Source organism: Eublepharis macularius, chromosome 16, assembly GCF_028583425.1.
Source record: "Eublepharis macularius isolate TG4126 chromosome 16, MPM_Emac_v1.0, whole genome shotgun sequence".
In the NCBI taxonomy this organism is placed as follows: domain Eukaryota; kingdom Metazoa; phylum Chordata; class Lepidosauria; order Squamata; family Eublepharidae; genus Eublepharis; species Eublepharis macularius.
Window position 1 is genome coordinate 23,211,621 of NC_072805.1, and position 27,756 is coordinate 23,239,376.

Genomic DNA, 27,756 nt, shown 5'->3' on the forward strand with positions numbered 1-27,756 from the left:
ACCTGCTTCAGTCAGATGGCAGCAAGATGGAGAGAACCGAGGCAGGTTTCATGAGTGGCTGCGGCTGTTGAAAACAGTATGTTCGCCTGTTGAACATGTTTGTCCATGAAGTCTGATATCTCTAGTCAGAAGCGAGGTAGGCAGGGACAAGCATTTTTCACTGGGGGGGGGGGAGCTATGGAATGTCTTTTCAAGGCCTTTTTTTTACATGTTGGGCACTAGGTCAAAACGTATTGTTTCCCCAGGCTTACTCATAGTTAAATTTTTGTTGTTGTATAGATATATTTTTCTACTGATTTTATAATGACTTTTCTTATTGTTATTCAACTGCTTTAAAAGATATTTTAAGATCTCAAGCTGTCATACTTACTTGTTTTATCTGCTGCTGTTTTAAACTGCCACAGAAGACGGAAGTGTTGAACAAAGTTCACTTAACATTTGGCAACTCTTATTGAACCATATCACAAAATAGCTGCTTCCTAGGTTTCAGTTCTCTGCTGGTGTTCCATAAAATTGCTTCATGCGCCAACTGCTGGAATAGTTTGGTTCCTTTTATTCAAGGAGCAGAGATATTATCTCTTTGTTCTACCATTTTTTGAAACCCCATCTAAAGTGTGGAATGGATTATGTATGCCATAGTGTTGAATGTTTGTCCTTTAAAATATGTACATTTAATTCCTCCTGAAATAGGGCTAACAACCTCCAGGTGTGGCTTTGAGATCTCTCGAAATTACAACTTCTCTCCAGACTACAGAGATCAGTTATCCTAGAGAAAATAGCTACTTTGGAGGGTGGGCTTTATGGTATCATACCCTGCTGAGGTCCCTTTCATCCCAAAACTTTGCCCTCTCCAAACCTCCACCCCCAAGGAAGGGACAGAATAGAAGAGGACTTGAGAGAGAAACATTATTATTCTGATTTATTTATTTTTATAGATGCCTGGGAGATTAAATGGATAGGACTCTCTACTGAGTCACATCTGACATTACATTTGGAACTTTCCATATCTATTTACTTGGAAGCCCATGGATGCTTCCTCAGCACAAGCCACACAGCATCAATGTTATGTTTCCACTGGCTTTTTAGGCATTATTTAAGCTATGCAGAACATAGTTCTCTGCAACATTGCAAGGTCACTTTTTGGAAAACAGCAGCTAACAAGAGGAAGAGAAGAAAAAAGAAAAGATATTTCGAAGGGATGAATAGGTCACCCAGTTTCTAAATTTTCTTCCTGCACTTGTCAAGCAATTCATGGACTAATTATTCTATAAAAACTCATAAGGAAAATTTAAGAGTTTCAGTCAAGACGACTACACACTTTACAATAATCATTTATTTAGAAAGCTGCCTAATAAAGTAATTCACAAAGTGTTGGGTGCGAAGGAATGATTAACGAGCTGTTGGAGAGAAGTTAAATAATTAAAATATGCATTGAGCTCATCATGTACACCAATGGAAGAAGATGCCCGCAGCATCTCTGCATGATCTCCTGCTCTAGACTTGTCTCCTTCCAAGCAGAATCTGCTGAGAAAAGGTGATTCTGCTGTCTCTTTTCATCAAGAGTGGCTGGATCATTTAATTACTCCCTGTGAAAAGAACATCTAGATTAGAGATGGGCACGAACCGAAATACAAACCAAAATTAAGCATGAACCTGGCTGGTTTGTGGTTCGTGAACCAGCGGTTTGTCAGATCCCATTTCTGACGAACCGTCACAAGCTTTAGGGGGTTCATTTGGTTCTTCTTTTGGTTTGTGACTGCAGACAGCCTGGTGCCAATCAATCAGTTTCCTAGGCAACAGGAGATGGACTTCCTGCAGACCTTCTGCTGACCCGGAAGTGGCCTTCTGCTGGCCCGGAAGTGACCTTCTGCTGACCCAGAAGTGATTATTTTCTGACCTGGATGTGACGTTTTCATGAACCAAATGAACCGGTTCGCGAACCAAGGGTAGGTTCATGAAAGTTCGTGGTTCGTGAAATTTGACGAACCATGAACTGTATGGTTCGGATTTTTTATGGTTCGTGCCCATCTCTAATCTAGATTACCAAACCTCTGAATAGGCTGCCGTTACCTTCTTCTAATCAGATTCTGCTGTGGAAAAATAAAATCAACTGCATCTTAACGGCTTTTGAAACCATCAGCCACAGTATCCTTATGGAGATACTGGCTTGGAAGTGGGGGATGACACTGTACATTGGTGGATTCACTCTTACTTGGCTGTCCAGCTCCAAAAAGCTGGTGTTGCTGCTCAATCCCCCACCAACTGGGTCCCACAATGATCTATCTGGCTCCCCACTAGGAGAGATTGTCTGGGGATCTAGAGTGAGGTGCCACCAACATGTGGATTATAATTCATGATCAAATTCTTTACAGCCCTCTGCTTATATTTTACCATGTTTATCCTTCCCTCTTCTATTTTCATAACAAGTGGACTGAGGCTGCTCATTGAATGGGTTCAGTGAGAAATCCAACCCTGTTCCAATACCCCACACTTGCAAATATGGAAGTGATGTTGGTGAGTCAGTAACAAATATAATGCCTTGCTTAATGAGTGCTGGATGAGTCCTAGACTTTTTCTTTGTCTTCTCAGCTGTATGGGTTTCTATTACTTTTCAAAATATTTCTTTTTAAAATATTCCGGTTTGCTACAAAGAATAATTGTATGATGTGCACCTTCTTCCAATTCATCGTCAACTGACCCCATCTGACTTTGCCTTGGGTTGACTGAAGGTAAAGCAAGTAACAGAAAGCAACGAAGGACAGTCAAAAGTTTACAAGGCAAGGGTAAGGGACCTGGAAGTTTAAGATACATTTAGCTTAGTCAGAAGTTGCCAAGACATAAGAGGTAAGACAGGCAGTATGGATACAGATTGTGGAACCAATCAGCAACTAGTAGGGAAGTCACTTGACTATGACATACTTGGACCTTTAGAACTGAAACACCTGCCTTTCGCCATAGAGCTGTGAGCGTAGAAACTGCCAATTAATTTTGCAAAAGCAAGTCCATTAAGTAACATTCCAAGCTTCCAGTTCATAAAATAGTTCTCCAAACACAATCCTATTTGTGTTTTTTTGTTTCCACCTGAATTATTACTGCACATTACTAACATTTTTTCTTCTGTACTGTGGTGTCCTTGACATTTCAGAATGCAGAATTCTTCCCAAGTAGTCATCTTTCAAATACATAGCTTTTTGGGGGCAGACGAATGAATTAACTGATGTTTTTTGGTGTTAGTCTTGACAACTTCAGCATCTGTACTTTGGAATTATTATTCATTTGGATGTATTTTCAATCCAAAGAGAAGCTTTAATAATGCATGCTCAGAATTTTCTGCACAAAGCATATGCTGACATCTCACAGAACTCTTACTTTGTTTATTTAATGAATTGATTAATTAAAATTATACTGTATTTTAGCAGGCTTAAAGCAATATGACTATATTAAAGAAGCAGGAGAAAATAATGCAAATCCACAAACAACACACATGACAAAACTTCTTAATTAAAATGACCAAACTCATAGTTAAAAACCTGCTAAAAAGGAAAGATTTGGCCTGGCATCTAAAAGAAAATAAGGTAGATGTCAAACAAGCCGTAAGAAGGAGGACACTTGGAAGAAGCGAAGTAACAAAGAAAGAAGATGGAGATTAAATGACACACGACTGTTGCAAGAAGTAGTACAAAAATGTAAGAAAGATTTGATGGAATATTTCAGGCTGAACAACACAACTGATATTAACCCAACAACAATGTGGGAAGCTAGTAAAGCCTATATCAGAGGAACTTTATTGGCAGTAGCTGCATGACAGAAAAAAGAGAAGCAGGGGATTATAAAGAATATAACAAAAAATGGAAGATATTGGAACAAGAGCACAAGATTACTGGCGATAAGAAAAAATTGAAATGAAACAATTGAGAAACCAATTAGACTTATTGGAAGTAGAAGAAGTGTTTATTGGAAGTAGAAGAAGTGCAGAAAAAAACTGCAATATTTAAAACAAAGGCATTTTGAAGCTGTAAACAAGCTTGGAAGGTATTTAGCATATTGTTTAAGAAAAGAGACAGGAAAAAGTATACTGGGAATCAGGAAAGGAAGCTAAATAGCTTATGCAGAACAAAAAAATGAAGGGCTAAATTAAAAAAAAAACCTCTTCAAATCTTTATAAAGAAGAATCTATAGATGAAGTAGAGATGGAGAAATATTTATCTGAGGTACCAATTCAAGAATTTACATCCAAACAAAGAAGAATCATGAATCAACCGATAACAAGAGATCAACTCTGCCATCAAAAATCTAAAAATAGGCAAAGCGCTTGGCCCTGATGGATTGACGGCAACATATTATATAAATTCTTTGAAGACATATTAGCAATACCGTTATAAAGAGTAATGAATGAAATACAAGATAAAAAGTATACACCATTAGCGTGGCAAGAGGCGAATATAACTTTAATATATAAAGAAGGGAATGATCCACTATTATCACAATCATATAGACCAATTTCATTATCGAATGTGGACTATAACATTTTTACAATAATAGACAGATTAAGAAAATGTATTCCAGGTTTAATACATGAAGATTAAACACGATTTGTTCCAAAGAGATATGTGAGAGATAACAGAGTTGCACTTACCGTAACTGCTGTTCATTGACGTTTTCTGTGCAGGCACACATAGGACTGCGCACGCGCAGGCCTGCCGACTGGAATTCTTTTCCTAGCAAAAAGTCCACTAGGGGGCGCTCGCCCATCGAATGCGCATGCACAGCTCTTCCTGCCAATCATGACATCCACCGGCAGTGCCCCCTCACCTTCAGTTTCTCCTGTGCCACCGAATCTCCCAATGTGTAAGAACACAGCAGGGCAGGAGGGAGGGTTTGTATGCCTGCACAGAAGACGTCAATGAACAGCAGTTACGGTAAGTGCAACTCTGTTTTCATTGTCCGTCTTCTGTGCAGTCCCACATGGCAGACTCACAAGCCGCTTACCTTGGAGGTGGGTCTGTTCCTCATTGAAAAAGCGATTGGAGCACGGCTTGGCCAACCAAAGCCTCTTTTTTCTCCAAAACATCCAGAGCACAATGCTTGGCAAATGTCTCCAAAGAAGACCACGTAGCGGGTCTGCAGATGTCATGTGGTGGAATCCCCCTCAGGAATGCAGCGGAAGATGCTTGGGCCTTTGTGGAATGAGCCTTGATCTCCAGGGGGCAAGGTAGGTTAGCATGCAAATAACAAGTCTTAATTGCTAAAGTAATCCATCTGGATATTGACTGAGGAGTAGCAGCCTTACCCCTCCTAGGGCCATAATAACAAACAAATAATTGTTTATCCTTTCTAAATTGAGCGGTACGTTGAAGGTAAAACAATATAGCTCTACGATGGTTGTTGTGGGTTTTCCGGGCTGTATTGCCGTGGTCTTGGCATTGTAGTTCCTGACGTCAGGAACTACAATGCCAAGACCACAGCAATACAGCCCGGAAAACCCACAACAACCATCGTTCTCCGGCCGTGAAAGCCTTCGACAATACAATATAGCTCTACGTACATCCAAAGAATGCAAAGCCCTCTCAGAATTATCTGACGGAGATGGGAAAAAAAACAGGAAGTACAGTATCTTGTGATGTATGAAATTGTGTGGAAACCTTAGATCTAAACTTGAAATCAGGTCTCAACACCACCTTATTCTGATGGACCTTCAAAAAGGGAGGGTCCGATCTAAGAGCTGCTAGCTTACTAACTCTGCGGGCAGAGGTAATAGCAACTAGGAACGAAACTTTAAAGAATAAAAACTTCAAGGCACAAGTAGCTAATGGTTCCAATGGTGCCTTCATGAGTTCAGTCAAAACCAACTTAAGTGATCATTGTGGTACAATTTCCCTGACCCAGGGAAACGTATTCTGCAACCCCTTAAGAAACATTTTAGATAAACTATGTAAAAAAACAGTCTTCCCATCTATCTTGGGGTGGAATGCCGAAATGGCTGCTAAGTACACCTTAATGGATGAATTAGAAAGGCCATCGTCCTTTAATGACAATAGGAACTCAAAAATAGATGCCAACTGGCAGTCCCAGATATCCACCCCTCTCTGAATCGCCCAGGACTCGGAATGTCTTCATTTAGCAGAGTACAGTTTACAAGTGGTATCCCTTCTAGCATTAAGCAGGATCTCAGTTACTCTTTCCAACATTTCTCCTGACCCAGAATGTGCCAAGTCATTAGATTCAGTCTGGGTAGGTCATGATACCAAATCCCATTGTCGGAAAGAAGGTCTGGATGACCCCTGCAAAAGCTGCATGACATGGTGGAGCCACGGCTGTCTGGGCCAAAAAGGTGTCACTAGGATTACGTGGGTTCTGTCCCTCCGAATCTTGCTGATCGTTCTGGAAATCAGCGGAAATGGAGGGAATGCATAAAACAGATGTCCTGTCCACATCATTTGAAATGCATCCCCTAAGGACTTGGGACCTAAGGACCCCCCCCCCCCCCCGAAGCAAAACCACAGGGCTTTCCTGTTGCTCTCTGTTGCAAAAAGGTCTATCTTGGGAAACCCCCACTCTGCAAACACATTGTTCAGGTAAGTGTCTGCTATGGTCCACTCGTAGTTGTTGTAAACCATGCAGCTCAGTTTGTCCGCTACTACGTTTGCGGTGCTGGGAATGTGTACAGCCTGTAAATAGATGTGTCTGTCCAGAGCCCACTTCCAAATCTGAATTGCTTCATTGCAAAGAGCCCTGGAAGTGGTGTCTCCTTGCTTGTTCAAATAAAACATTGCCATACAGTTGTCTGTGAGAATCTGAACGGACCTCTGCTGCAGGGTATCTGTGAAAGTGATAACTCTAGGAGGTTGATATGATATTCTCTCTCCTGATCTGACTAGGTCCCATGTGCTCTAAGGGATCCACACTGGGCACCCCACCTTATAGTGGAAGCATCCGTAGAAACAGAGATCTCACACTGAATAGGACCAAATGCTATTCCCTTAATTAGATTCGCTTCACTAAGCCACCATCCCACTGAGTGAATGACACCCCGAGGAAATGAGTATTTTCTGTTCTGGGATGTGCCCTCACAATCATGTACTGATAAAAACCACAATTGGAGGGCGTGCATATGCAAGTAAGCCATGGGGGTAACAGCCGTAGAAGAAGCCATGAGCCCCAAAAGCCTCTGAATAGCCAATGCCAATTGGAATCTGCATCTGGTAAAATGGGCTAGCATTCTGCTCATCCTCTGAGCTCGCTCATGAGGCAGGAACCCTCTATTTAAAATCCCATCCAGTAACATACCTATAAAAAGGATCCTCCTCGAAGGAGTAAAGGTTGATTTCTTAAAATTTACCAAGAGTCCCAACCGAACACAAGTAGACACTACTATGTTTACTTGTTCCTGAAGAACCTCTGCTGAAGGGGCCGATAATAACCAACTGTCTAAGTAAGGATAGATTGAACATCTCAGCCTTCTAAGATAAGCCACCACCACAGCCATACATTTTGGAAATACCTGGGGGGCTGTAGATAGTCCAAAGGGTAATATCTGGTACTGGAACATCCAACCCTTATAGACAAACCTGAGGAACTTCCTATGATCACAGTGTATGGCAATATGAAAGTACGCATCCTTAAGATCTAGGATGGCAAACCACATATCATCGGGCATCAATTGAAGCACCATGTTCAGTGTGAGCATTCTAAATTTCTTGACCGTAATGAATTTATTTAATCCCCTCAAATCTAGGATAGGACGAACTCCTCCACCCTTTTTATCTACCAAGAACATCCTAGAGTAAACCTCCCAAGGAGACTCCTGTGAGGGCACTTCCTGTACAGCCTCTTCTTGCTGTCCAACTCTGCTTGTAACTTGTCAGAGGACACCTGCTGGGAGAAATCAGGAATAGACAACTCTGGGTAAGTTTCAAACTGAATTTTATAACCAACTCTTATGATATTCAGAACCCAACTATCAACTGTAATTTCAGCCCCTGCCTGAGCAATACTAGCTAGTCTGTCCCCAAACACAACAGACTGTTCTTCAGATAGTCAAAACTGCTTTGATTGAGTGGCAGGCTCCTTGGTACCAGGGCTCTGCTGGTTGCGGCAGGGTCAGGAGTTAGACCTTCTATGCTGATAAGAGCCAGAAGAAAGCTGAAATTGCATGTAGGACCCATAATGAGGATATGGCTGGTATCTCTGGTACTTGTTCCTATAATTCTGAAAAGATCGATACTGGTAGCGTCAATCAGAGGGTTGTTTGGAAGGCAGAACCCCATAAGAAAATGCTGTGAGCCGATCCTTACGCTTCTGCAATAAATACTTGTCTGCAATAAATACTCGTCTGTCTTACTCAAATGGCAGATCTTCCACCTTGTTACGGGTAGCGCTGTAGTGCAGAGCCAGGCATGCCTATGGAGCACAACAGATGAAGCCAGAGCTCTCGCAGACGTATCTACTGAATCATGACCAGCGTTGATCTGTTACCATGACTATCATAAAGCTTCTTCCACGATGACTTTAGCAAGAATCTTCTGATCATCAGGAAGCTTGTCTATGAAGATCACAATGCGGTTCCAGAGAAAAATCTGGTAAGCTCCCATGATAGCTGAATAATTGGCTATCTTCAGGTTTAGGGCTGCAGATGAATACAATTTCTTGCCAAAATAATTTAACTTTCTGCTCTCTTTATCTGTAGGAACAGCATGGGAACCCTGCCGTTGGCGAGCCTGCATCTCCTTGGTGACCAAGGAGGATGGTGGTGGGTGTGAAAACAGGTAAGTACACACATTATCCCTTGTTTTATAGAGAACTTCCAGCTTGCGAGAAGTAGGGTGAGTAGAGGCTGGTTTCTCACATACAGCAGTAATAACTCCAACGAGGCCCTCAGTAATCAGAAAGGTGATAGTAGCAGGATTTCCAGAGTAAATATACTGCAATATTTTGTCTTTAGGTTTTGGGTTGACTGCCGAAACCTCAATCTCCAGGAAGCGAGCCATCCAAAGCATCTGCTCAGTGCAGAGACGATAATCCTCATTCAGTGAAATTTGTCCCATTCCAATGATAAATTCCTCATGGGAAGGATCTGATGGAGGACTAGGGGTCTGATCCCGACACTGTTCAGGTGAATGATATACAAGATCCCAATCAGGAGAATCATACCAGGAGTATTAACTTCTGATACCTTCCCATTCATCTCTTCCAGAAGTCGGGGAATAAGAGCGATTTGACCTGGAATAATTGGATCCATGATCGCTATAACCTTGATGCAATAAATGGAGACAAGCCCTCTCCATAAGCATGATCGCGGGAAGCCCGTCTACGAGAACCAGAGGATGGGGCATCGAATAATTCACCCTCATCGATAGAAGAATGGCACAAAGGTGATCTAGTATGCGGAGATGGGGTTTTGGGTCTCTCCCATAAAATTTGCTCAGCCGCAGAGTGCCTGAGCTTCGACTTTTTCTTGGCTTTTTTAGCAGTTTGGGCCATCTCAGGGAGATCACTGCCACGCTTCCGATCCTTTGGATTCGATCTCCTGTCAGACACAATCAGTTCCGAGCGCCTCAGATCCAATACATCACTCTCAGCTCATGGTTGACCTGCAGGCTTAGGATCCGACATTTTCGGATCCTATACCTTTGAATCCGACGGTTTTGGGTCCGATCTAGATGGTAGTGTCGGATCCTACGCTGCTCTCTTAACCTTTGGAGTTGGGGTAGCTGATGGTTCCAAATTCGAAGGTGACTTGGATCGAAGTTTGCGACTTGGTCCCGACTCCGGGATTTCGAGAGGATGAGCTTTAAGGCCAGATGGTGTATTAATGGTCCCCTTCAAATTTGAGGTGGTGGTAGAAGATTGTCAGATCCGATCCAGGGAGCGAGACTTAGAAGTTGAAGCCACACTACGAGCTGATCTGTCGCCCATAGGTGGTGGTTTGGAAGGGGCTTTAACAATGCCAGTAGCTCGCATAGCTCTCTTCCACAATAAGGCTTGCAGCCTGATTGCCCTCTCGACCCTAGCCTTCGGTGTGAAACGCTGACAGTGCTCACATTTCTGCACATTATGAGTTTCATCCAGGCATTCTAGGACGACTGAATGACCATCAGTTTTGGTCATCTTAGTCAAACTGGTGGAACAGAATTTAAACAAGGCCTTATCCGACATTTTGAAAAGCGATCTCTCACCACTGACGCACTTATTTCTTTCCTCAACAGCGGACGCTAGGTCTTCACCAGTCAGCGGCAAAGAAGAAACTGAGGATGAGGGGGTGCGGCCGCCGGATGTCGTGATCGGTGGGAAGAGCCGTGCATGCGCATTCGACGGGCGAGCGCCCCCTAGTGGATGTTTTACTAGGAAAAGAATTCCGGTCGGCAGGCCTGCATATGTGCAGTCCCATGTGGGACTGCACAGAAGACAGATAATGAAAATACCAGATATTAGCTTACTGCAGTAGAGTATTCTAGGAGGAAAGGAGAAAAAATGGCATTTATGTTTTTGGATTCAGAGAAAGCTTTTGATAAAGTGTCATGGCATTTTTTTGATGAAAGCATTACAAAAATGAACTAAATTTTTAAAATAATGCAAAGAATTTATATTGACTAGCAAGCTAGAATGTTAGTAAATGGTTCCCTAACAGAAATAGCAAAAGGAACTTGACAGGGGTGTCCAATATCACCACTATTGTTTATTAAGGCACTGGAAATATTAGCAATGAAAATTAAGCAAGACACTAGAATTATTGGAATAAAAGAAGGCAAAGAAGAATACAAAATGAAAAGTTACACGGATGATGTTGTTATATCAGTGACAAAACAAAATATTTCTGTGGAATATGTAATGGAACAAATATTTAGATTTGGATTGTATTCTGCATATAAACTGAAAAAGAAAACTAAGATAATGTTAGCAACAACCAGAATGGAACAAGAAGAGAGAGAGAAAATAACAGATTGCGCTGTCACCAGAAAACCAGTCAGATATTTGGGAATAAATGTAACGGGACAAAATGATAATATATATAAAGACAACTATCAAAAAGTTTGAACAAGCATTACTGAAGATCTGCAAGATAGGAAAAACTGAATATGCCATGGCTAGGAAGAATCTGTACTGTTAAAATGAACATATTACCAAAATTGAACTTTTTGTTCCAAATATTACCAATCCATATAGATGGATTTAAAAAAAATTGTTGAAAAGGATAAATGATTTGGTATGGAATGGGAAGAAACCAAGAATAAGATGTAAAATATTACAAGATGGCCATTTCCACATGCTGTTAAAGAGATGGGCCACTTACTGAATGCTGGCTTTCCCCCCCACAAATTCCAGAAGCCTCCGATTTCAAAGCGGAAGCAGGCAGTTTGACTTCCATTTGTTCAGCGTCTTTTAGCAGGAACAGTAAATAGTGGGAAATCCCATTCTCAGAAAAGATGCTGAACACACGGAAACCAAACTGCCTGCTTCTGCTTTGAAATTGGAGGCTTCTGGAATTTGTGAAAAAAAAGCCAGCGTTCAGTAAGTGGCCCGTCTCTTTAACAGTGTGTGGAAACAGCCGATGAAAAACGTTGAGGTGGGCTGGCATCACCAAATGTTAAACTGTACCATCAAGCAGCAGCACTGGTTTGGATATCAGAATGGATTATAAACCCAAATGGAAGAAATATAAAATTGGAGATAATTGACACTAAAGAAGGAATTCATAATTATTTATGGATCAAGAAAAACTATTCAAAGACAAGATGGTATTCATATTTTGAGAGACGGACTATTAAGAATATGATTTCAATGCAGAAATAGATATTTGGGAATAAATGGTAAGAAAGAAAACAGTGTTGGAACAACTAATGACTGGAGATTCAAAACATCTATTAGGAAAAGTATATAAAATCTTATTGTAATATGCCACAGAATCAGAACAATTAAAAAACTGTATGATAAAATGAATGCAAAACTTTGGAGAAAATGTATCTATGAATCAATGGGAAAAACTTATGGATTAAAGAAATCAAATTTAAAAACTGTTAAATATTATGAGTGAATTGGTATAAAATATTCTTTAGATGGTAAATTAGTCCCAAGGACATTGCAAAAGCTAATAAGGATTACAGCAGAAAGTGCTGGAAATGTCAATACACAGATGCAACGTTCTATCACATGTGGAGGACATGTAAGAAAGTGAGGAAATATTGGATAAAAATATGTGAAGAGAGGCAAAAGTTACTAAAGTTTCGCTTTGTATGGAACCCTACAAATGTTATTAAATATCTTACCAAATATTATTACAAAAATACATAATGAACTATTTAAATATATGGTGACGGTGGGGAGAGTAGTATATGAAACAAAATGGAAGGCAGAATTCTGGCCAGATTTGACAGAATGGATGAAAAAACTATATGAATATGCATCAATGGCAAAATTAACAACAACAACAACAGATTTATACACCACCCTTCAGGACAACTTAACGCTCACTCAGAGTGGTTTACAAAGTATGTTATTATCCCCACAACAATCACCCTGTGAGGTGGGTGGGGCTGAGAGAGCTCTGGGAGGGCTGTGACTGACCCAAAGTCACCCAGCTGCCTTCAAGCCAATCCCAGAATTTCAGAAAAAACGGAAAGTTTTTTTGATTATGTAGCTGAAAATTAAGAGAAACTAAGAACAATTACCAGTATTAAATCGGTAATTTTAAATGTTGAATATAATGTATTTTAAGTAAGTAAGTGGATGGAGGTGAGAAACACTCCGTAGTTTTTATATTCTGTTACATATAGTTATCTCGGATTTATATAACTATGTTACATAATTCTTTATTTTCTTTTCGTAACTTTTTATTACTACTTTGCATTTCAAAATAAAATATATTGCATTGAAAAAAGGAGGGCATTCCACAGGTGATGTGCCACTACCAGGGTTTTTTTCTGGGAAAAGAGGTGGTGGAACTCAGTGGGTTGCCCTCAGAGAAAATGGTCACATGGCCGGTGGCTCCGCCCCCTGATCTCCAGACAGAGGGGAGTTTAGATTGCCCTCCGCGCTGCTCGGCACTGACCATGTGACCATTTTCAAGAGGTGCCGGAATGCCGTTCCCCCTCTGTCCATGGTCTCCCTCCCCTGCAAGCCACGGAGACCAAAGCTTGTGAGGAGGATCTTAACTAATGGAACAGAAAGTATGGGAGGAGGTGATCCTTAAAGCCACAAGCTGTTTCAGGCTTTAATGTAAGAACCAGCACTTTGCTTACATCATCTACACAAGGGCCAGCCAGATAACTGTTTGGTAATAATGAATGTTAGCAGAATCTGCTGAGCAGAAGGAGACATGAAGCACAGTAAATATATTGCTAGCAGATTGCTATTCCCCAATTATGATGGCTAAGTATAGAGGAATTAATCTGGCACCGTTCTTTAATGATGGCAACATTACAAGTTGGGTGGAATGTCAGAAACAAGAGGAAAATGTACCAGTCTCTATCGAATAAGGCTTCTGTAATACAAAAACAAAATGTTATCCCAAAATGGTTATTAATCACTGCTTTCTTCCTCTAGAAAACTTGAAGTAGGCTCCTATTTTAATGTATGTCAAATACACACAGTTGGGAACAATTCTACTGTTCCACAAAGGGTTTTATGCATTCAAATGGCTAGATATTCAGATAATTTTTTGTACTTTTCACAATGAAGGACAACCCATTCTCGAGTCATAACGGTTGATGCTACCAAGGTGTTAATGTGAAAGACCATGAAATATTCCCTCTGACACGCACAAATGTAATGAAGCAAGAGGGTAAGAGACTGATACAACATATAGAACCAGGAATATGCCACAGCACTGAGAGGCTAATGAATGGACAAAAGAACTATTTTCCCCAAGCATGGTTAGTCATCACAATCACTCCTTTGATTAAAGAAAATAGCTGATTTTGATCACATCTGAATTTTACAATTGTTTGTAGCAGGACATGCCTGAGCATTAGCTAATTATATATTCGTCCCTTATCTATTGTCTCAGTGATTGTTTTGTGTGACATCACATATATTTATATTCAAATGGCACATTTTTTAAAAAAGAAACACTTCCAAGAGTTAAGAGCTGTGGTTAATGGGCAATCGATGCAGGGCAGACCAATGGAAGCCATTCTTCACAAAACTCACAATCAATCCATGGAATTCTCTTCCACAAGATGGCTGCTAGCATAAATGGCTTAAATTGATACATGAAGGTCAGTTTTAATGATTTTATGCTGTATTTGATTTTTTCATGTTTTATTTATTTATTTAGAATACTTCTAGCCTGCCTCTTCTGAGTTCTGCTTTGGGTTGCCAGACTCCAAGTGGTGGCTGGAGATCTCCTGGAATTACAACTGATCGCCAGGCCACAAAGTTCATTTCCCCAGGAGAAAATGGCTGCTTTGTAGAGTGGATTCTATGGCATATTCTATTGAGGTCCCTCCTTTCCCCAAGCCCCATCTTCTCCTGGCCTCTCCCCCAAATCTCCACGTATTTTCCAACCTGGAGCTAGCATCCTAGTCCTGTTTGAAGTGGCTTACCATTAAAATAAAATAATAAAATAATAAATAATTTAAATCATGTAGTAATGTAAAACATCAAGCCATTAAAAACAAACCATTGGACATAAACAGCATACAAACTATTGAGTATTGTGATTAACAGCTCATAAAAACAACTTTCTTGAAGACTGGAAGCAGACAGGTGGAACCAGGCTCAACAGGAGCTAATTTATACATAGGAAAACCACACCCCTTTTTAGCAACAACCAATACAAAGCAAGTAGTTAGAATCCTTTGTTTGCATAAACCATATACAGAGTAACTTATTTCCAGTATGGTGATTGATCTTTATTATAGAGATCTGATTGGCCGCTGCTAGCATTAAACGACCAATAGTAACGAAGGCTTCAGGAGCCTTAGCTCAGCCTGAAGCTAAGCCAATACAGAACACAAACTATCCATAAAAAGGCCTCAGACTAGAAGCAGACTGTTTAAAGAATCTGGGAAGATAAAATTCCTAATTAAAATCCTGGGTGAAAAGATCAAGTTTTGGGTTCAGTAGTACCTTAAAAAAACAAATAGTTTTTCAGAGTGTGAGTTTTCAAGAGTCAGAGCTCCCTTCGTCAGCTAAAAAGATGTGTCCTGACCTGGTGCCTAAAGACTGTAAAGTAGGGGCCAGGCAAGCCTCAAAGGGAAGCACATTCCAAAGGCAAGGTGCCACCACAGAAAATGCCCTCTATCTAGTAATCACCCATCTCATCTCTGAAGACAGAGGCACAGAGAGCAGGTCTTGAGAGATTTTGTAAGCTGCCACAAACAAGTCTCTGGAGAGGTGGAATATAAATTTGATACATAAATAAATTAGTCTATCCATGGCGATTTGCCAGAATGGCTAAATTTCACCTCCATTTGCAGTATGCCATTAATATCATTTTCTAGAGGGGGTCACAGAAGAAGAGGGTCATTGCCTTCATGCCCTGTCCGTATACAGGCATAGCAGATGGCTGGGGGCAGTGCCAGAAGAAGTGGTGGTCTTAGATGGAAGGACACCCGCTGGCACTCAGCCAAAGGCCTGGCAGAACATCTCCATTTTACAGGCCCTGCAAAACTGTAACAGGTCCCACAGGGCCCGGATCTCCAGCGGGCCCCCTCCAGACGAATTACATGAGGATGCTCAAGTGAAGAGACACTTCAGAGGGTTTGTTAATTTCACCTTTGCCCCCCAAATGTTCTGTCAATTATTAACAAACTCTCGAGGTGAAACTTAAACTACACTTCCCAGCCAACATTGCGTCTCTCTTCACTTGAGTGTCCTCATGTAATGTGTCTCGTGTAGTTTGGCTCTTAGTCTTTCGACAGGTGACTGATTTACTCGGACTGCAGTCCCAGAAAGCTGCTCCTTGTAAAATGTGTCTCCTTCAGCTGATTTGGCACATCCCTGTGATCATGCCTTAAATTAAAACTGAGAGCTCTAACTTCCGGTATCACAGCAATACATTTTTTCAAAATCCTTCATTCCTGTTTAAAGCATGCCAGTTAGATCTTAAAGCACCTCTATTCACTGAGGTCCTATTAACTTTAATAGGACTTTTGTTAAAGAAGGGCTTTTAGGGCTGAGCTGTTCATTATTGGTATGTGCTAGAACTGAACAGATCCCCAGTCAACAGCAAGAGCTATAATGAGTGTCAATAAATAGTGCTAAAAATTTACTACTGAGGAGCATATTACTAATTCTGTTTGTCATTAAAGCCACGAAGGACTTTGTGTCAACATCCTTAACGGTTGCCAGAACTGTAAAATGAAACTTGAGCTACAATGGTTCATAGCTTTTAGATAAGGGGAATCCCTACCCCCTGGCATTCATTTGAATATCAGTTGCACTTATTCATTCATTACCTATTTCTCCTCTCTTTTTTCAATATGTACATGGTACTTTATTTATCACCCTGATTGTTATAATGAGACCTTAGGAAAATCCCCAGGAACCAATCCCAGCCACCTGTAAAGGAATTCAACAGATTTTATTTACATATATATAACCTGGGCCTAAAGGTCTTAACTGCAACAACTTCAGCAGCCATCTTAACAACAACAACCATAGCTTCTTCTTCCCAGACACCACCAGAAGGTAGCGTTGCCAGGTATCTGGGTTTCACCTGGACAGTCCGATATGTTTGTGGACTTTCTGGGGAAAATGTTTTCAAAGCATGATATTATTATCCCCACAACAATCACCCCTGTTATGCTTCACTTCGGCTGCAATCCTTCTAGACATATTTATTTAGGTTTGAGTCCTATTAGACTCACGGGAGTTTAGAGAGTTTACACTAACATTTATTAGGGTTGCCAGGTACCCCTACCCTCCCAGTGGAGGGGGGACCTGGAGCTTACTTTATTGTTGTTTGTGGCATGTTCTTTGTGTGTGCAGCCCCACACCAGCACAATATCACTTCCAGGAAGTGATGTCATCATGCAAGGTGAGGGAACACATATGTGCTTCTCAGTAGGGTGATTTGGGCCCCAAACGGGCCCAATTCAGCCCGTTTGGGGCCCAAATTGGCCAACAGCAAAGCATGGGGGTGCTCTCAGGACAGCTCGGTGACGTCATTGCGCGTGCCTGGAAGTGTGCCTGGGAGGCCTGTTCCCCATCTTTCCCTCACTGGCCAGGTAAGCAGTGGTGGGGAGGGGAAAGTGAAAGTAGGGGATGCCCACCAAGGGAATGGGCTCTCTAACACTTAGAGATGTGAAGACCTGGGGAAGGAGGAAGCAGAGAAATTCAGGAAAAAACTTTTCTGATAGAAAAAATGAGAAATGTTGGGAAACATTGAAAAAAACACCCTCCCTTTTTGTTTTGGAATGAGTGAGATGTTCTTTAGCACAAGGTTTTACTCACTCAAAATGTACACCATGAAAAAGTATGTAAGACAGGTTTAGGTAATGATAATTCCTATGTATGCTCTTGCCATACACAACATATCATTAAGGATTTATTTTATTTAAAATATTTTAATGCTGCCTTTCAATCTAACTCAAGATCCCCAAGGCAGCAAACATTAAAACAGGATATGGTTATTATTCAAATGTGAATAATTTTGGCAACAATTAATATGCTTATAATGTGTTTGATGGGAAATTATTAGTGAGTTCAATGCTTTCAATGTTATAAAGTTTATACAGATAGTACTAACTATTGTGACTGCATAAATTCAAATAAAACAATTATTTTCTTTACTATATAACCTGTTTTTTAATTTCATTTTTCATTTTTTCCCTGTGGTTCAGATTGGCAACGATTAATACACATTTCTAAGGTAACATGAGGTTCAGTATGCAGTTTGCAGCTCTCTCAAGTAGCTATAGAGTTTGTGCTCCAGGACCAGAAGGACAGGTTTCAGAGTGGAATGACAGTCCTTGGAACAGGCTCAGTGCTCTGGGACTGGAAGGATAGCCCACACAGTGCAGTGCAATGACAGCCCCTGGGAGTAGAAGCAGCATTCTGGGACTGGAATTACAGGCACCAGACTGGAATGACAGACCCTGAGAGGAGCAGAAGTGTTCTGGGACTGGAATGACAACTCCCAGAGTGCAATGACAGCCCCTCAGAGCAGAATCTGTGCTCTGGGAAGGAATGACAGGTTGCACAGTGGAATGACAGCCCCTGATAATAGAGAAGCATTCTTGGAGTGGAATTACAGGCACCATAATGGAAGGACAGTCCCTGGGAGTAGCAGAAGTGTTAATGGACTGGAATGACAGCCCCGGAGTGGAATGACAGCCCCTAGGAATAGAATCTGTGCTCAGGGACTGGAATGACAGGTCGAAGAGTGGAACGACTGCTCCTGGGAATAGGTTCAGGGCTCTGGGACTGGAATGACACCCCCTGTCATTCCACACCCACTGCCATTCCAGTCCCAGGCCACTGATTCTTCTCCCAGGGACTGTCATTCCACTCTGGGGTCTGTGTTGCTAGATCAAAATGGTCAGCCGTATTTGTCTGTAGCAGTAGAAAAAAGTGAGAGTCCAGTAGCACCTATAAGACTAACAAAATTTGTGGTAGGGTATAAGCTTTCATGAGCCACAGCTCACTTCTTCACTACTGGACTCTTGCTCTTTTTTTGTGTTGTAATGCTTTTCAATGGAGCCCATGCAAGTAAATTGGCATTCCTGGCTCCCATTTTCTCCAATGAGCCTTCAAGCCTCTCCCATTATTTCCAATGGGCAATCCTGTCATTCCTTTTAGTACATCCCTTTCCCCCTCCCCGGCTGGCATCAATTCTACCTTCTCACCTTTCCTCAGGCTTTTGGGGGGGGGGCTGCTTTTGGTGGAAAGAGTGGCTGGTTGTGTGTGCGCCACCACAGAGGAAGTGAGGTGAGACACACACAATTCCCTTTCCGTTCCTGTGCGACAGGTAGGAGCAAATCACTGTTGTTGGGTTTAAAGTTGTGGTTTTAAATTCTATTACTTCCCCACCCCCTTCTCCCTTTCATTCTCCCTCCCTCTTGCTATTCTCTGATCTCAATGCTGCTCCCCCTTCACTCCAGCAGAGCAGCGCCCCACACTGTGCCCCCTCTTTATCACCTTCCTTCTCTCATTCGCTAGTTTACATATATCACCCCACCTTCCCCCTCTCCCCCAATAGTTTATTTCAATATTTATACACCACATGCTTAGCTGTCAGCTGCCGTTCACTTCAAACCCAAGGGGGGGAGGAGAAGGATGAGCACGGAGGGTAGTTCCCAAAAGGGATCTCTGACAAAGGTGATCAATATTTTAAGGCTCGGAGAGGGTCAGAGAAAAAGAGAAGGCTTTAGCTCAGTCTCCCCCTTCCAAATATCTCTCCTCCAAGCAGGCCCTGTAAGAGAAGCCCTGCCTTCTACTGCCAAGAGTCTCTGGGTTCAGAGAGAGGTGGAAAGAAAGAGGGAAACTTTTTTACACACACACACAAAAGGAGGTGTGCTCAAATCTTCAATGCAAGTTGCTGTTTCTGCTCACAAAATAGATTTTTGGCTCACAATAAGAAAAACAAAGATTGTTGTTATTCTCACACTTATTAAAAAAATTAAAATTTAAATTAAGAAATAAAAATTAAATTAAAAATGTAAAAATTTCAAGTTTTGTGCTCTTCATTTTTCCTATATTTCTTCTGTTTTTTAAAATTGTTTGGGGCGGGGGGAAAGGGTGCAAGTAGGTATCTCGCCTCAAGCTCCAGAAACCCAGGCACCGGCCCTGCTACTAGGCAAGAAACACATTTTTGAAACAGTTCTTTAACGCTTGATCATCGTGTGGAGAAACTGTAGCATCACTTTCTCATATTCCTTGAAAGACTTACTGCTTCCAACTAAAAATAACAATCCTTGAAATAAAGTTGGATATTTGATCAAACGGTTGCCACCACTTTATCGTATATATGGGAAAAATCAAGCAGTTTTGCTAAATATACAGTGTAGGGATCTTTTCATTGTTAAAATTTAATTCATATCCTTTCCTTTTGTTTGACTGTGCTCTGTCTTCCCAAGAGTTGTGTGTGTGAATTTCCTGGAATGGTTCTTTTCATTCTCCCATATCTCAGAAAATGGCAACTCTTTATTCATCCCATTTCATAACAGAGGAATAGAAGCCATTGTTCTAGCTACTAGGCAATATAAGCATCCCCACCATGAAAAACGAATAAGCAGCATGTATTTCAGATTGGAACATTCAATCAGTATCTAGGCGTGCCCTGGGACAGAGAATGACCAGCCTCAATTTCCCATCCCTGAGAAACTGAGGAGCAGAAGAAAAACTGACTTCCACACAGCAGTGCTTTAGGAATTTCCTGTAGATCATAGAAACTAGGGGAAGAATCCTAGAGCATCATCTGGAAGTGACATCACCACTTCACTAAACTCTGCCCTCCCTAGACACCAAACCCAAATCTCCCAGCATTTGCTGAGGCAGTGTGGACTGAGCTGCAGGAACTCATTAGCACAACTCATTAGCATATGCAACACCCATTGTCATCACTGGAAGTGTGTCATAGCATAACTGATTTGCATATGCCACACCCCCTGACCTCACCTATCCTGGCTGTTTTGGACCCAATCCTGGCCCTTCAGGGCCAAAATTAGGCCCAAAATGGCATAAAGGAGCTGAAAATGGCCGAAAAGGGGCCTAACATGGTCAGAATTGGACAGCTGCTGAGTGGGAGAGTGATCCACCACCTGTCAGAGACCCGATCCTGGCCGTTTTGGGACCAATCCAGTTCAAAACGGGCCCCAAATGGCCAAAAAGATGGGTGGGGCCACCTGACATGTGACCTCTTTGGAGAACTATCGGAACTGCGTTCCTGCATGTTCCCCCTCAAAATGTGCCCTGCTCTCATTGCCTGTTGCAAGCTCTCCTCTGTTTCTTCCCCCATTGACATACATGGAAGCTCTGTTCAGAACTCTGTTCAGAACTCTGTTCAAATACATTCTATTTTGTATAGGTTTTGAAGTTGGTTATCCAATGATTTTAGTGTGTTTTTGTATTGTTGCCACCTGCTTGGGTCATCAGATGCTATTTAGAAAGGCAGGTATTCAAATATTTTAAATAAATAAAACCCTCCATGACCTTGTGCCTCATCATCTCTTTGCTCTCACAACCTGCCCCGTTACTCTTCGACTCCACCACCATCAGCCATCCAAAGGTCTCCTGTTCCGTCCATCTATTCCCTCCCTCCCCCAGGGCCGTATTAACCCAAGGCCGGGCCCCTTGGCTTTCAGGTATTTTGGGCCCCCTCTGGCACTTCAATCTTTCACCCCACTACAGCTGACAGCCTGACCCTGGTATGGTGGGTACTAGACCGCAGTACATAGATCCATTTTGAGGGTCTCCTGAAGAATTCTATTCACAACTTTAAAAATATTTTTACTGCGCAAGTAGAACTTTTCAGGAAAGCACATTTTGTGGGCATAATTGTTCAACGCTAATATTTTGAAGTGAATATTTTTTTATTATTTATTAAAATATATAATTTATGGATAATTGTTTTAATATGAGACAATTTGTTTCACTTCAATATGGAAGTAGTTAATTATCTTATTAATAGAGGTTATATAAGAGGATCAATTAATTATAATTTATGTGGGGGTGTTCCTCAGGAAAAAAATTTGACGGGCCCCTAGACCCTGAGGGGCCCCTAGGCTTCGGCCTAGTCAGCCTTATGAATAAGGCCCTACCCTTCCCCCCGCTTTGCCCTTTACACTTGTATGATGTCACCTCTCTCCTCCTGTGAAAATACAACTTTCCCATGAAGTTTTTCGCTCAACCTCCTAGTCTTCATTCTAAGGCTGAGAATGTACAATTGGAATGAATATACCTTTTACAACAATAATAATCAGCATTGAAGATGGTAGCCAATCAAATTTGGATGTATCTTGATGACACAGTGAATGAAAACAAAGCCAATTGAGAGTGAGAGCAATACTTTCTATATCTGTCAGACGGGTGATCCTAACCAATCAAGTTTCATACAGTGAAGGGCATTATCTGATCAGATGTATCTATGTGATGAAGTTAAAAAGATTAAAAACAGTAGAGTGAGGAGGCCATTTATTAACACTATCAAAAACGTTTCCCAAAATTATCCGTGAGTCGCTTTGGATCCAGAAAAAGCTAGCCATGTTTTTTTTTTTTAATCATTTGTGACAAGGACTCTTAAGTTAATAACTTTGGCAGTTTGTTAATTGAGATCTTAATTAAGCACTGACATTACATTTTTCTGCTCTTCTCATAATTTACACCTTCTCATCTTTCCAAAAGGTTGCTGGCTGATTTCTAAGATGTAAAGACATATATCTGGTTCCTTCGAGTTCTTCTAAGCTCCTTCTGTAGTGTAAATGACAAATAACTCACCACCTTTCAAAAAGTACGGCAGACCATATTTCAAGCCTGCATCACTGGGAGACATTTTTATACTGAAACACACATCGGGAAAACATAAAACATGGTGACTAGTTTGATTGTCACTTGACTTCTTTGAACATATCGGCATATTTTTTTTGGCTCTACCTTAATTTCATATTAATATGATACCAAATTTAAAAGACGTAAACACAGTTCCTCTGTGTTACAAAGATTGAACACACAGGACACAATCTACCAACATTAAGAATTACAATTTCAGTGGAAGGACATGTGTGATGTTTCACCACCATTTAAATGAACAGAGTTTGGCAGAATCACAACTAAAATTGGTACATCCACATATTTAAGATGGAGTTGATCCAACGTGCCATTTCTATTCACAAATGTGTTCCATAAGAGAAAGGCTACTACTGTGCAACATCAATCCACCGTAACTGTCATCTTGCAGTATCTTTGCCAACTAGATAAAGAATATGCACTGCTGGAAAACAGTTAACAGAAAAAAAACACTATGTTGGGCTAACCGTAAACCAGTCTTAGCTACGCCAAGATAAAATCCTGGTGTACAAATTGGTCTAAGGTTCTTTTTCTCTCTCATATAGAAGCAGGGGAAAGGTTAAGATGGAGCTTTGTAATTCCAATGCCCAAAATACCCCGTTTAGGCTGAACTATTGATCACTATGACCATAACAGTACTTTGCAACCATCACCAATTACTGTCATGGCAAAAGTAATCACCATTATCATCTCAGCAAATTCTGTGAGCACCATCTCCAACATTAAGCAAGCTAATGTGAGGATATTATTAATACATTCTCTCGTGCATCATTATTAAAATAAAATCTTCACCTACTTAATGGTATTAAGGTTGATGTCTTCAGAGTGTTTTCAACGTCCCAAAAGGGAAGAGAGTAAAACATGACATGTCCAAGTAAGATACAACAGCTGTTCCATTTCTATCCAACTTTCCTCCAAGGAGCCTTGGTTGGTGTACATGATTTCCCCTCTGCCATTTCTCTTCTTCCATGTTATCCTCCTTGTATTTCTGTTTAATCTGGGACTGTAACAAATCCAGTATCACCTAGTGAGCTTCATGGATGAGTGAGGATATGAACTCATGTCTCCACACAGTCCTTATCACTGCACCATATTGGTGCTTTGTAGATTTTTCTGGGATCCTTATATCTGCAGGAATGTTTCTATTCATATGGGCCCACAAGCCACCTCCAGTCATCAGACCAGGGAATATTAACAGTTCCTACAATCAAGTAATTGAGAAGTTTCTGCTCAGGGTTTCTTGGTGGCCACTCTTGTGCTATCGGACAGGCTTCCTGAAGATGAGAGGAAGGCCCCAATCTTGCAATGATTTTGAGGTTCTTTAAAAATGGATCTTTCTCAGCATGTATTTGACAGCTCTTGAATGGAGGTTGTCACCTGTTTCTTTTCGCTTGTATTTTTGCTGTTTGAGGTCTTAGTTGGTTTTAATGATGCAGGCTGATTAGAATCCCATTAATTGGGTAGAAAATAGGACACATCACAATGTTTTGAACCTTGTAACCAAAGGTATCACATCAAAAAACTGTATTGAACCTCATAACCAAAGGTTCCTCTCCTTACAACACAGAGGTTCCTTTTGGTTATTAACCAGAACCTGTAAATAAAAACGATGCCTAGTTTGGGGTGTCAAAGTGATGGACAACCGCCAGGTAATAGTTCAGAAGGTATGCTTCAGTCATGTTTGCTGATAAGTCTAAGAGAAACACATTTTCATCTTCCTTACTCTAATGGATGCAAACGTTTTCTACTTGGCATATTACTTAAAACTGCTTGGAAGGCCAAAATCTCATAGGGTTGACTCTGAAGGGGTCCTTCCACCCATTGAAGAAGTCCTTATCTGGGAAGAAGTGTGGAAGAATGTTTTCAATGAGTGGAAGAACTCTTTCTGTAACTGTATGCGTCTCTTTGGATCCAACACCACAATTTTGATCTAACCCTATAATGTTTGTCTAAAATTCCTCTATAATTCTTCTAGAGGTGGCCTGTGTAGAGGAAGATGGTTTTAAAGATTATTCTTGCCTTTGACATGGTGTTTACTCATAGAAATTCCACTTGATACTCACCAGAAATTCAACACAACCTAAGATCAAATTGTAATTCTTCTACCTCCTCAGCCACAATCCTGAAAAACCCACATTTGAGAATGTATTTCTTGGTGGCATCTCATACGAACATAATAACTCCATGCAGAAGGAGGCATATATTAGTTTAGAACCCATCCAGGCATACATGCTGAATTTTCTTCTACACCATGAAACAATGTAAATTTCCACATTTAAACAGAAAGAAAATTATCTGATACGCTGCAAAAGACATACCCAACCAAACACATCACCATAGCAGCCACTGAATTATCAATGAAGAAAATGAGTCCAGTGGAGTTGGAGAAGAGACAAAGATAACTCCATGACTAATTACAAACTCAAATTTACACATGCCAGTTAAGCAGCAAGTCTCAAGTGAAGCTGAAGCTGATCTTGATCAGAACAAACTTCTGGACATTTTATGTCACTGCAAGATGTTCTGTTTGCTCCAGAAGAAAACTAGAATCGCACCACCAACATTAATTGCTCTACTGGGGTGTAACAATAAACCACACAAGGTGGATCTTGAGTGTTCTTCCACATCTTGACTTCTTTGCTTTTTAATTCACCGCAGATCATCAACACAATCCTCCTAGCTCCTTCTACACTATTGAAAAAAGAAATTGCTCTGCTCAGCGGAGAAAACAAAGCGCAAAACCCATGCTGCAAATTCATTATGTATATTTTCTAGCCCATCTTTCCTTCAAGGAGCTCAAAGTACTCCTGATAAGAACCCATGGAAGCTAAGGAGGACACAGAGCTTGGATAAGCATAAATCTGTTGACTAATGCAAAGATCCAACTAAAATTTGACCCTATGAGCACATTAGAATGAGGTCTCGAAAGCATAAGTTGGCTTATTGATGCCAATAATGTATTAATTGGATCATTGTTACTTAAAATTTGGGGTCAAACTGGATTTTAATCAACATTGTTCTTCATGAAATGATGATGAAGTTGATGGCAGTGTCGTAGAATATCTGCTCGTTTTTCTTTTGATTCACCAAGTAATTGGGATCCATTGAATAGCCCAGTATGTCAACTAGGCAATCATCTGTCCTGATTGTTCTTTGCCCTTCTTGGCCAGTACAAAGATCTTACCGCCACCATGGTTACTATTATGATTACAGTCGTCTTTGTCACAGATCGTACTTCGAGGTAAAGATCATTCATTTGTCTTACAAACCATGAAAATGTAATCATTGCCAAAATACCTTCAAAAGATCAAGTCTATTGATGTATCATATATTTTACAAACAAAACCATATAACCAAACACAGCCCAACATTCCAACCGGTAAAATATGAGATTAATCGCCATTAAGACTTTGACCCTGACTTGAACCCATCAATCAATCAATCAATTGCCTACAAATGAGGCTTTTAAGTGAAAAATCTTTACACATTCTTAAAACAAGGAAGTCTTCTAGGTGATCCTACACCACTAAGCAATCAGAAAGCCACTGAACGACAGAGGATCTATTGCAACGTCAGAACATGGGGTTTAGACTTTCCGCATGTCAATCCAACATCTGAAACAATCTGAATGGTAATAATTTTTTCTGCATTATCCTGTAAAACATGGGATTTAGTATTGTCAAGACTTGCTCTATAGTTATGCTTTCACAAATAGACAACATTGAATTTGGATTATGGGATTAAAGATACATCACCAAGGTTCTGTTGACATCTCACTGTCAGATCCACATTTTAGAAATTTGTAATGGGCACTGGACCCAGACAGAATTTAGATATACTTGATGGAGTCCACTTGGAGAAAGGAGGAAGAAGAGTTGGGTGAGAAGAGTTGGGTGGAGTTTGGAGGTAAGCTTGGTACCAAACACAGCCAATCCAGTAAAATGCTGAAGTCAGCAATATGGAAGCATCTAGACATGGCCACTGATGGCTTTTGTTGAATTGTGGATGCACTGATGTAGCACATTACATCTCCTACAAGCCACATTGCAACTGTGCGAACTCCTGCCCCGAATCCCAGATATCCACACAGACCAGAGGAATAATGGGGGTCAACACGGGCATGGGAGTCTCAATGCAGGAGCAGAGTATCATCCACTTGTGCCACTGGGTACCCTTGCCCAGAGTATTTCCTCCCTTTGCAGTCCACCACTCAAGCATCACATGGGTGGTCAGTAGAATCTCCTCTGCAGCCCTGCCCTCCACCACTAAAGACATCTCAAAGCAAGCAGGTTTGCAGGCACTCCCACAGGATCCAACCCAGGCAGCTCCACCTCCTCTCTCCCTCTGCCCAAGACCTCCCAGAAAGACCCTGCCAAACTTTGACAGCTCCTCCTCCTCGAAGGACCGCCCCCAATCCCCAGCATGCATCTGTGACGGGTTAGGCTCCTCCCTCCGCTCAGCCCCTCGTTGCACCAGCCCCTCTCTGCAGGGGGGGCTCCCGAGGCTCCTCCCCTTCGCGCGGACCTCGCGCTGCCGTGCGCCCGGGCGCAATCCTCGGCGGGGGGCCAGGAGGGGGCGTCCCACGCGCCTGAGGACTTCTTCCCCGGGACTTTCCGCGCCGGGGGCGCCTCGCCCGGCTCTCCCCTCCTCTCCCCTCCCGAGGCCTGCTGATCTCCAACCGCCCCCCCCCCACAGAAAGTCGGGAGAGAAAGGCGAGCGAGGAGGGGGCGCGCTCCATCCCCGGCCAGCCCAAGCCCTCGGCAGCCGCGGTTCTGCCTCCTCGCCTTCCCCTCTCGCCTCCGCCTCCCCCCAGCCCTCGCCTTGGCCATTTCCTCCCCGATCTTCAGGAACTAAACAAGAAAGCGGAGCGCGGGGAGCGGAGCCCGAACGCGGGGGGAAAGGGCTCCCCGCAAGCCAAGGGGCATCCCCCTCCCCGGCCCCTCTCCCCTGGCCGGCTGCCCCGTGTCCGGGCGTCCGGGCTGGGGCGTACCTCGTAAAGGTCCCCCGAAGCCATGCTGGGGCTGCGGGACTTGGCTCCGGTGCGCCTTCTCGCCTCTCCCGGCTGGCGGCGGCCGCGGCTCCCCCCTCCCCTCCCTCTCCCCCCCGCTCGCTCTCCGGCTCGAGCGCGGGGAGGAAAGAGGAGGAAAAAAAAACAGCCAGCCAAGAGTGCCTGTGCGGAATGACAGGCTCCGGGGCTGCCCGTGTGCGCAGAATCCGAGGCGAAGGGAGACGGCGGGCGGGCGGCGGGGCTGGCGTAACCAGCGGCGGCGGCGGCGGCTCTGGAGCAGAGAGCAGCGCTGCTCGGGGATG

The 27,756-nt window shown here is 42.1% G+C and overlaps 1 protein-coding gene across 1 annotated transcript in view; it reads right to left on the bottom strand.

Moving 5' to 3' along the window:
- CDYL2 (chromodomain Y like 2) overlaps positions 1-27,517 on the bottom strand; it is an 87,840-nt gene extending 60,323 nt beyond the window's left edge. Inside the window, exon 1 of the mRNA XM_055000553.1 lies at positions 27,437-27,517. Coding sequence (XP_054856528.1) covers positions 27,437-27,460 — 24 coding nt within the window. The 5' untranslated portion in view covers positions 27,461-27,517. The remainder of the gene's footprint in view (positions 1-27,436) is intronic.
- Between the last annotated feature and the right edge of the window lie 239 nt (positions 27,518-27,756).